The 11,730-nt window shown below is 46.6% G+C and overlaps 1 protein-coding gene across 1 annotated transcript in view; it reads right to left on the bottom strand.

Moving 5' to 3' along the window:
* The window catches only part of Pde6a (phosphodiesterase 6A), a 58,987-nt gene extending 47,893 nt beyond the window's left edge, over positions 1 to 11,094 (bottom strand). The window contains exons 1-4 of the mRNA XM_005356169.2: positions 10,621 to 11,094; positions 2,226 to 2,378; positions 1,389 to 1,478; positions 535 to 675 (exon numbers count right to left, since the gene is read on the bottom strand). Coding sequence (XP_005356226.1) covers positions 535 to 675; positions 1,389 to 1,478; positions 2,226 to 2,378; positions 10,621 to 11,094 — 858 coding nt within the window. The remainder of the gene's footprint in view (positions 1 to 534; positions 676 to 1,388; positions 1,479 to 2,225; positions 2,379 to 10,620) is intronic.
* Between the last annotated feature and the right edge of the window lie 636 nt (positions 11,095 to 11,730).

The raw sequence follows: 11,730 nt of genomic DNA, 5'->3' as shown, positions 1-11,730 counted from the left end.
CAGGGGACGTCTGTGAGACAGCAGGGACGTCTGTGGGACAGCAGGGTTCATCTGTGAGACAGCAGGAATGTCTGTGGGACAGCAGGGGACATCTGTGAGACAGCAGGAATGTCTGTGAGACAGCAGGGGACATCGTCTGTGGGACAGCAGGGAATGTCTGTGAGGCAGCAGGGATGTCTGTGAGGCAGCAGAGGATCCTGGTCCACACTTGCAAAGCCATCAACAGGATGGCTCCAGGGTAAAAGCATTTGCCAGGAGAGCCTGATGACCTGAGTTCAGTCCCCCAGAATCCTCGATGGAAGGAGAGAGCTGATTTCCAAAAGTTGTCCTCTGACCACTACACCTGTGCTATGTATGGCCTGCTCTTCCTCCTTCAGTTCTGGGAGTCAAACTCAGGTCCTCGTAGCTCTGAGGCAAGCACATTACTAACCGAGCTGTCTCCCTAGCGCTCATGTAAAATCTTCCACAGCCATGCAGACTCACCCAGGCTGTGGCCTGTGCTAGGTGAATCTGGTGTCCTTGAAACTGTCTTACCTTCTGTTTGGTCATGTCTAAGAGGCCTATGGAGTATCTGTCACAGTTGAGGAAAGCACGGACTGTGTACAGGGCTTTGTGGAACTGTCTCTCTATATCCGTGAGCTCTTCAAAGACCTTGCTCCCAGACCACAGCAGTATCTGCAGACATTTCAGAAAGAATGATCAGAGTTGTTGAAAGTTTCTTAGAAAATAACAATTCTGCAAGGCTTTCTAGTTTACTCCATTTAACTCTTACAGTAGCCTAGAGAAATAGGCTCATTCGCCCCATTTTATAGGTGGAAAAACTGAGGCACTGGGTCCAAACTTTTTTCCATTTATTTTAGCTCACGTGTTATTAATAATATATATTAAGCACAGGGTTTAAGGATACAGGTCAGTTATACAGGTCTTGAGTTCAATCCCCAACACTGCAAAAACCATACAATAAAATAATAATAAGCAGTTGAACTACCTTATATATGTCCTCTTATTTATTTTGATAACACTCTTTTGAGAATAATATTTAATTATTCCCATGTTTTTTTTTGCTTTGTTTGATCGTTTCAGCAGGGTCTTGAGTAGCCCAGTCTGACCTCCACATTCCTGATCCTCCTGCCTCCGCCTCCAGAGTGCTGGAGTGACAAGCTTGCACCACCACTCCCATCTTACATATCCACATTATCAGAGAGCCTTAGCAACTAGCTTAAGGTCCTCCAGCTCATTAGTGGGCAAACATTCAAATCCAAGCATAACCGCTCTAGGATACAACTTTACAAGCCTCTGCCCCCTCCTAATACAGGGCACTCCCACTAGGCACAGCTTGGATTCACAGTACCTTCACACCAGGAGAAGGGCATACTCAGGCTGCTCACCTGGCCACGCCGAGTCTCACAGCTGTGCAGGTAACTCAAATGGTACACCTTCATGATCAGATTCACGAAGTTGAGGTACTTGAAAAGAATCTACAGATGTCAAACAGCAGATGAGACAGAGAAATCCTTCCTCTGGCCGCTTCCGCCACCAGCAAATGTCTGACCATTGTTAACACTTGCACAGAAGCAATTTGCACAGCTGAACCACGAGTGGCTGCACGAATGGAAACTCACCATGCTTGCTGATTTGTTGAGAGTGTATTAATTAAAATAGTATTTACTGAACTTGGTGGCCCAATGTTAAGTCACTGATGTATGATACCCAATCATTAAAAGCTACTCTGAGGTAGATACTGTGAAATCACTGACACTTTACAAATTAAAAAAAAAAAATAGATTCAGAGAAGACAAGTTATTTGTCCAAATAAAACAATAAGATTCTGGAAGATCCAGAACAAATACCTCTCATTCCTAACTCCAAAATCCAATGTCTGGACAGACATATTCCCCTGCCTCCCTCAGAGATTAGCATCTGGACCCCGACCCCTCTCTCTTTTAGTTTTTGAGACAGGGTATACAGCATGCAATGCCCTAAAACCCATTATACAGCCCAGGCTACACAATTATAATTATAGTTGTGCACCACCAAATTGTGACAATACTCCTGCCCCAGCTTCTCAATACCGGAATTACAGACATGGGCTGACATACTTGGCTTGTCCTCCTGATATATATATGGGGGAACTAAAGCCAAACCAAATGGCAAGGTTGGGGAATTCCATGAGCAGGAGGAATGGGCTAGCATGGTGTCCTCAACAGTATCTCAAGCAGTCTTACCTCTTCGTCTCTCTTGGTGAAGTGGGGTCCGTCTATTTTATTCACAGCCATGATTACGGCTACCACATCCTTCCCGTTCATGATGGGGGAAGCCAGGATGTTCTTGGTCTGATACTCCGTGAGTTCATCCACAAAGTTACAGAAATGCTCATCCTAAGAGAAGGCAGAGACAAGCAAATGACCACAAGGATGGGGGAGCATCTCAGAGCCCCTGCTGTTCATCTGTTCCCCTTTGGCAAGGGCAGAACAACTTGAGGTGACCATGTACACCTCCAGCATCCATCAAAAGAAGAAGGCCTGAGAGGCCGCCCAGCAAGGGCCACGGAGGACAAACACTTCAGGGCAGCGAAGCCCAAGGTGGAAACCTAAATGGGAACCATGAGGGAGTTAGGGGCATAACCATGGAGATGCCAGTGGGCGTGGCACAGGGCACTCCATCTCATCTTTTCATCTTCATCCTCCCAGCAGCCTGAGAGAGAGGGACCAACAGCCCACCTCACAGAAAGGGGATCCGCAACTCAAAGTTAACACAGCTTGGGAGCTGCCCTGCTCACATAAACCCCTGTGAAGTTACACTGGGGTCCACTCATTGGACCAAAGGCTTTGTTATTTTCAGCCCCCGCTCCCACCCAGTCTTTTATTTATTTGGGCACAGTCTCCCCACATACTCCATGCCCACCTTGAACTCTTGTCCTTCTGCTTGAGCCTCCCACAGGTGCTGATGTTTTCACCTTCCGTAACAAGCTGATTACAGTTTATGTGACCATTTCTTTTTTTGTTTTTGTTTTTGTTTTTATTTTGTTTTCCGAGACAGGATTTTTCTTTGTCGCTTTGTTGTCTGCCCTGGAACTAGCTCTTGTAGACCAGGTTGGCCTCGAAGGCACAGAGATCCTCCTGCCTCTGCCTCCCAATTGCTGGGATTAAAGGCGTGCGCCACCACTGCCCAGCTTTACATGGCCATTTCAGAGGCCATCCACATCCCAGAACTCTATGAAAGCGCCACTACATGTCAGGCCTGTACCAAGTGGCCAAGACTAAAGCTCCCCACTGAGGAGTCCCTAACTGTAATTCTGACTGACATCTTGATTAGGTCGAGAAGTTCCTAGGAGACTAGTGAAGCAAACCTCTGGGCGTGTCTGTGAGGGACCTTCCAGAGAGGATCACTGAAATGGGCTTACATGTAGGTGGCACCATCCCATAGGCTGGTGGGCCAGCTAGAGTAAGCTGTGGAGTGGGGAAAGTCAACATGGGACATCACCATTCCCTGCTCCATGGCCTCCATATGAACTGCCCTGTCCCTTCACACCTTCCCCATGCTGGACTCCTAGCCCCAAACCATGAGCCAAAGCAATCTTTCTTTCCTTCAAGTAAAAACATTATTTATTGTTATTATGGGAGAGGCATGATGTTTATAGTGAGGAACCAGTGCTCAGGTGGCAATCAGAGGAGAGCTTGTGGAATAATTTCTCTTTCCACCTTTACATGACTTCTGGGGATCACACTCGAGCTGCTCCTGAGCCATCCCAATGGCCTCCTTCTGTAGTTTCTGTCGGGTAATTTGGTCACAGCAGCACAAGAAAAGTTAATGGAATAATACAGACCCTGAGGGCTTAACTGAAAACTGCAGACCTCAGAGGTGCACACACCCTGACTCCCAATCCCGAAGGCAGCTTGACAGGGCTTTGGCCAGAAAGAGGAGACAGAGGCTGGATTGTCTAGAGTCAGGAGAATCCACCTTTCTGTCTCTGACACCATGGTAAATTTCCTGACTTCCCCGTCCATGGGACATGAGCCAGCACAAATATGTACTGTGTGTGCTGTTCTGAAAAGGGCGATTCCGCCGCACAGCCGATCCATCCGCTGTCTCTAGAACCAAGGCGGCAGAATTTTCCCTACTGCTCGTATTCCTGGTGGGATGCCCTGCATTTCGGGATTTCCCTCTGGACAGAGTGAGATTAAACAAATAGGCAGTGGCAGAAGGTCAGCGAAGTTGGCACAAACGGGTGAAGGGTAAAGGAATTAAGATTAAGCCAGTCCTGCTCCACTTGTATTAGCGGTTGAGGATTAATTAGAACAAGCTGGGAGACAGCAGCAGCTCGGGGGTTTTCTGTGTCATTCTCGGCGGACATGGCTGAGTGCCTGAACTGTTCAGGGCCCGGCATGTTCAGATTCATTTCAGTCAATAATACTTACCTTCGTCCAGGGAAGCCAGTACCTGGGCCTCATCTACCTCCGAGACAGATGTCTCTAAATCTACCAGCACCCTCTTATTCAAATACCTGACAAATACAACTTGGCGGAGAAAGGCTTATCTTGGCTCCCAGTTTGAGGGGGTACAGTCTACCCTGTCCAGGAAGGTGTGCTGATGGGAACACAAGCAACCGATCACATTACAGCAAGCCATGAGGAACAAAAGGCAACACTCTGTTTGCTGTCTCCCTTTTACACTGTCTGGAACTTGGGCCCATGGAAATGATGCTGCCCACAGTTAGGGTTGCGCTTTCCACTTCAGTTAATCTGATCACAATACTTGCTGGGTGGTGGTGGCGCACGCCTTTAATCCCAGCATTTGGGAGGGAAAAGCAGGTGAATCTCTGTGAGTTCGAAGCCAGCCTGGTCTACAGAGCAAGTTCCAGGATAGGCTCCAAAGCTACAGAGAAACGCTATCTGGAAAAATCATTAAAAAAAAAAAAGAAAAGAAAGACAATAATCCCTCACCAACAGGCCTAGAGGTCTGTCTCTGAGGTGAGTCAAAGTCCAAGTTGACTCTATTCTATTAACGATCACTGAGTTCTCAGCCAGGGAACTCTTCACAAACACTCCAGCCCCAGTGCCTGGAATTGACCTATAGTTATACCATAATAAATAGCAAGCAACCACAACATAGGCCCTCAGTGGACCAGAAGCAGATGATTTTGGAGGCATCTCCACTAAAACCATTTATTCTAATTGTGTGTGTGTGTGTGTGTGTGTGTGTGTGTGTGTGTGTGTGTGTGTGTGTTGTGTGCATGGGACTGAGGTGAAGGCCAGAGGAACTGGCCTTGTTTCCTTGAGTCAGATCTCCTATTGAACATGAAGCTGGTCAGTTTGGCTAGACTGGCTGGCCACTGCGCGCTAGGAATCTGCCTGTCTCTGACTCGCAGTGCTGAGGTTGTAGGCACAGAGAGCCATACCTGACTGTTGTGTGTCTGTGTGTGGATGCTAGGGATTTGAACTCAAGTCGTCACATTTACACAGCGAGTTCTCTTACCTACTGAGTCACCTCCTCAGTCCCAAACCATTGGCTTCAAAGCCCAGGCACAAGAGACGTGGCTGAGGAAGGCCCAGTGTCACCATCCATTCACTCAGGAGTGACAGAATGCTTTCTGTTTGAGGCACTGCTGTGACCCCTGGGGCTACAGCAGAGAGCAACAGATTTCAATCCTGGTAAAACAGTCAGTTAAATAGAGGAGACAGAAAAAAAAAAAAATAAGAAAACGGTTCAGCATTCTCTCGGCAGCCTGAGATGATGTGCTCTGAAGGTAACAAACCAGAAATACCTTAGCGGTGAGGGGAGGGGTGGCAGCCTGAAGCTGTTTGGGTTTGAACGGGAGTCTGGAAGCCTTCTCTGGAGACACAGCGCTGAGCTGGAAGCCCAGAGCAGAGGAGAATGTTCATTCCAAGGAGGGACATAATGACTGCAAAATCCAGGAGGTGGGAATGGGCTTGGAAGACTTGAAAAAAAGAAAGGTGTATGTATCTGAAGCCTTGGGAGGGAGGGAGAGAATGAAGGGGGAAGCCTCAGTGTTTATTAATTCATTTGTATACTCATTTGTTTATTTGCAGCAGAGTTTCTGTGTATCTGAAACTGGCTTATAACTTACTGCATAGCCCAGTGTAGCCTCAGGCTCACCATCTTCCTGTCTTAGCCTCCCGAGTGCTGGGATTTCAGGTATATACCACCATGCCTAGATTTAAAGCACAATGCAGTTCTGCTTCTCGTTCCTTATTCCCCAGTTCCTCCTTCCAAACACTCACAGTATTGGTTCTGATGGGCCCATGGTGACGTCACTAACTGACTGAATAATAGCAATGTGCTACGCTCAGAGCCAGACGACTTACATACGTAATAGAATTAAGTCACATCAGCCCTGCCAAACAGAGCTACAGAGCTCTCCCTTCTCATTCATGGACTAGTCTCAACAGAGACAAGAAAATTGAAATAACTCTCTGAACCTGCTGGATATCAACAACAACAGAAGCAGGATGCCAGGTTAAATCTGAATTTCACGTAGATGATAATTATTTTTACTTGTAAGCATGTCTTAAATACTGCGTGGGACATACTTACATGAGAACATTACCCTTTGTTTATTTAAATTCAAAACTTAGCCTGTCATCTTCCATTTTATTTGGCTTGCTGATCCCAAGTCTTTTAAGAACAAGAGCAGAAGGATGAGCAGGGATTTGCCAGGGATGCAGAAGTGTAGGAGAACCTTGGGAAACTTAGCTTGTGGTTTCACGTTCCATCAATGCAGTTATTGCAACCAGTCTCACACTTTTTAGGACAATGAAGGCTCAAAATACAACTTTATAGAGGTTCAGAAACCACTTAGAGCCCAGTCTCTCTCCGCCATCTTCTTTCTCCACTCAACCTCTAGTTACTGTTAGCAAGATCACGTCCATCCCAGAGCCTGACATTGAATGAGATTTCCCAAGTAGAACAAGCAAGCAACATGCCAAAGCTGAACACTCAGGACTTCCTGGTCTTAACTGAACTTTCAAGCAGGCCTGAGTCACTCACAGCCAGGGACGCTGCCCCTGGAACTCAAGGGCTTCTGGAAACATATGGGTGTGGCTGCGAGGCTGAACTTTCAGAGCTGAACAGAAAATAATAACAGATCAGCACGGAGGTTCATCACCCTTGCAGGCCTGAGTCTTCTGGAATCAGAGGACCTTCTCAAATCCTCAGTTCCACAACACCAAGACCTACAAAGGGCTCAGCGCTTCTAGAGACTAAAAGATTCTAAAAGGAAAATTCCAGAAAGGCAAGGTTAGAATCTTTTCCATACTCTACAGCAGTGGAATGGATCTGTTACTTAGGATAGATCTTTACTAACAGTAATGAAATTAAAACAAGGAACAGAGACTGCCCATGTAGGCCCTGTTCCAGGAGGCTGGCAAAATAGCTCAATGGGTAATACACATATCCTACAAGTCTGGGCCCAGAATTTAGAGCCCTAGAATCAGTGTATAAGCCGAGTAGTTATGGCAACCCACCGGTAATCTCAATATGTAGGAGGCAGAAACAGGGAGATATCAATGGTTTATAAATTAAATAGTGAGCCCAAGTAGACTAAATATTTGCCAAGGCTATGTTCTTAGGAAGTGACAATATTTGCACCCAGCTCTGATCTCAAGGCATAAGGTCATAACTCTTGAAATATGGTTGGAAATAATCTTTCTTAAACAGAACTCCATCCCATGACCTCATTCTATAGATAAAGAGATGTACGGCGTAGCAGAGGGTTAAGAGCATGGGCTCAAGGCCAGAGAAGCTGAGTTTAGATTCCACCTGAACTTTACATCTGTGTCACCCTGAGCAAGAGTTTCCATGTCAGCATCTGTTGGCACAAGATAGGGAGAGTTATTGCCCAAGATTGTGTCTTCACAGTCTTGGGAGAATGTCACAAAGTTTGGGGGGAAGTGAAAGGAGGCACACTGCATCCAGCAAGACTCCCCCCAAAACCCTTGTCCTGGATGCCAAGTAGACATGCAGGGAGACATTAACCCCATGACTGTAGACTAGCTCCCATACAACTGGTGTCTGTATCCCAGGCTGACCTGAGACTTGACTCTAGTTCATGATATCTTAGAACTCTCAATGACTCTCTAAACTGATGGATTTTTTAGGAAAACAACCAGGTAATCACTGTTTGATGGCCCCTTTGAATTCTTATGCCAGATTGGGCTAATGCTTTGGTGACCTTGGGCAAACCCCCTCCCAAGACCTCCAGATCCTGTTGGATGAGAGAGAGAGAGAGAGAGAGAGAGAGAGAGAGAGAGAGAGAGAGAGAGAGAGTGTGTGTGTGTGTGTATGGACACACACACATGTGTTTAGTACACTTATGTGCATCTGCATGTAGAGGGAAATGGTCGGTCTTGGGTGTCGTTTCTTAGATTGCTGTCCACCTTGTTTTTTGAGACAGCCTCTCATTGACCTAGAGCTCAGTGATTTGGCTAGGTTATCTAGTCATTAAACCTCAGATTCTGCCTGTCTTTATCTCCCCAGATCTGGGATTACATGTCTATGCCAGAGTGGTTGGCTTCTTTGATTTTTTTAATGTGGGTTCTAGGAGTTGAACTTTGGTTCTCATGTTTGCCCAGCAAGCACCTTGCTGAATAGGTTATTTTCCAGGCCTTCCTCTTCCCCTGTTAACCTTAAGACTATTTATCTGAAATAAATACAGAAGCAAGGAGAAGACAAAATCACAAAATGTCCAGGAGACCAGACATGTGGCACATGGAGGCAAGAGAATCTCTGTGAGTTCAAGGCTATCCTGGTCTACAAAGCAAGTTCCAGGCCAGCCAGGGCCACACAGCAAGGCCCTGTCTCAAAATAACCAAACAAATAAAAGTAATACAAAACGTCCAGGGGCTGACCTTGAAAATGGTTAAATTGGAGGGGTTTTTTTTTTTTTTTGGTTTTTTTTTTTTTTTTTTTTTTTTGGTTTTTCAAGACAGGGTTTTTCTGTGGCTTTGAAGCCTGTCCTAGAACTAGCTCTTGTAGACCAGGCTGGCCTCGTACTCTCAGGGATCTGCCTGCCTCTACCTCCCAAGTGCTGGGATTCAAGTGTGCACCACCACCTCCCATCCTTAAGCTGGATTTCTTAGGATGGCTGGTATACTAGTAAATGAAGCCCCTGGCATCTAAGGATTAGTTTTCCGTGAGCGAATGGGAAATCCCTGTCCTTTAGAGTGTGTTTATTAACCACTTGCTTTGTGCCTGACCTTGTACAGGATCCCAGGATAAAGAAGGTCCTTGATGCTAGTGCTCACCTTGATGAATCACTTCAGGAAGGGGACAGCTATGACAGAGGGTGTTCCCAAGGAAGTGACTGTTGAGCTGAGACCTGAAGGGTAAGTGGAGTTGACTTGGGCAGGAGACCAAGCAGACCTGCTTTAGAGCTGTCCAAGTTAATAACCAGCAGGGAAATCGGGTGGCTTGTGTGGGGATCTTGGTCAGAACTGTCAGTAAATTTCCACAAGCTGCAGGGTTTGGTTGGCTTGTTTTGGTTTGGGTTTTTGAGGCAGAGTCTCTGTAGCCCAGGTGACTGGACCTTGTAGTTCACTTAGGCTTAGATCTCTCACAGACCCTCTAGGCTTCTGGAGTTTTAGAACGATCAGGTAATTACTGTTAGCATTTTCAGTAATGGGGCGATCATCTCCCATGTCTCCTGCTATAAAATCTGAAGGAAAACATTAGGTTAGTGATGCTTCTGTGAGGATGTGAAACCCAATCTAATTGTGAAGCCATAGCAGACTACCAGGCGTGGTGGCTCGCATCTAATCCTGTCACTTGGGGAGCTGAGACAAGAGGATTGCCAAGAGTTTGAGGTCATCCTGGGCTACCCCAGGGACTTCTAGGCCATCATGGGATGCCAAATGAGTCAGTCACTCAGTCTGTCTGTCTGTCTCTCTCTCTCTCTCCTTCCTCCCCCAGAGTATAGTAAACACAATTTAACAAACCCTCTAATAAACACATGGGGAGGGGGGAGTTAAATAAGTCAAAATGGAAGGAAATTTCTGTAAAATATTTGTGGGTTTGTATGTATGATTTTCCAAAATAAAATATTTCTTCAAATACACCAACTTTCCAGAAAGCAAAGACAGACTGAGGAGCGGTCTCAGCTGGGACTGGAGAGACAGAAGCACATCAGCGTACACGAGACGCCTGGAAAACACTGCATATGAACTACTAGATGATTGTGTTATGTGGGCGCTGTGCTCCTCGAATTCCACCACTGTACTGAGAATATGGAAGAAATGTCCTGTCCTGGAAATACAGAATAAAGGCTGTATGGACAAAAGGGCATGCCTGAAACTTCCTTATAACAGGTCACAGAAACAGAGGGAGAAGCCGACGCAACAAGATGCTAATAACTGGTGAATATGACTGAAAAGCAAGCAGTTCTTTGTAGTATTTCAAACTCCTGCTAGTTTTGAATATTCCTTTTTTTTCTAAATGAAAAGTTCTAATAAATTGTCAATAAATAATAAGATTGACAATAAATAGAGGGCAATTTCATTCCATGACTCTCCCAGGCTTGATGGCCAGCAGCAACTCAGCCCACTTGGACCCTTGAACCCCAGAGAGCTGTGTACCCCCAGAGCCTCTCATACAAGGACAGCATACCTCCTCTGTTTTGGGGACATTGGCGATCTTTTTGGAGTGTGCGACATGGCCCACCACACCCATGTCCAGAGGGAAGACGATCTCGGAGTCAGGCATCACCAAGCAGTCCTCCAGGACGGCATCCTTGTGGACATTGAAGAGCCTGGTGGCTAGCTCGGCGATGCCATTGCGGGTCCTGTACATGAACAGGCTCATGCGGTCAGCCTGCAGGAGGAAGCAGAGCTTCTTCATGACGTTGAATGTGCTTTTCTCAGCCTGTAGGTTCTCCTGAAAGTCCCGCAGCAGGTCAAAGATGATTTCACTCTCCTCCAAGCTGTTCACCGTGTGGTAGTTGCTGAAGTCCACCGCTGCCTCCTTAGCCCCCAGGAGGTCTGAGATGACCTTCCCCCGGTAGTGGTAATTATAGTATTGCTTGGCAAAGCCAATGTTTGAGTCCAGGAACTGCTCTACCTCCTCTGCTGTAACCTCACCCATGGTTGGGACTCCCTCTTGCTGCTCCCAAGGAGGGGTTCAGGCTCAGGCCTTTCCAGAGCCGTTTCCCAGCAAATTGAATTCAATGTGCCCCGTGTCAGTCTGGACCTCTCTGGGTCTTGTCTGTAAATCTCACTGAGAAGGCCACATGGGAGCCGGAGCAAGCAGAAAGATTAAGTCATTAATACCTCCTAAGAATAAAAATTATGAGGCTCAGCATGTTCCAGATGCCAGTGGGCTCTGGGAGAGAGAACAGGAGTGGCTCCTTTTCATCCTGGTCCGATAACGGCTTAGAGAAGACATTCAAGTGCACAGCACTTGAGGATGTCAGAGGCAGCTCAGGAACAGCCTACTACCTACCCATAAATGTGTTCTCTCTGCCCCCAGTGGCTTTCTTTGGACCTGTGACACCCGCGCCTGACAATTACTATTTAGGAGATTGGTTTGGCTTCTTGGTCAATCAGAAGAGCTAACAAGAATATCTATAGTCCTCCATGCTGTTAGAGCTTTGACACAGCCACCTGCAAGCCTCCCTACCCATTCCCCCAGCCCAAACCTGTGATAAAATGCCCTGACAAATCACAACTTGGGGTGGGGGAGGATGTATTTAAGTTCACAGCTTCAGGCTACAGTTCATCA

This window comes from Microtus ochrogaster, chromosome 18, assembly GCF_000317375.1.
Source record: "Microtus ochrogaster isolate Prairie Vole_2 chromosome 18, MicOch1.0, whole genome shotgun sequence".
Lineage (NCBI taxonomy): Eukaryota > Metazoa > Chordata > Mammalia > Rodentia > Cricetidae > Microtus > Microtus ochrogaster.
The sequence above is the reverse complement of the archived record's forward strand: the minus strand, read 5'-3'. Positions and strand labels throughout refer to the sequence as shown.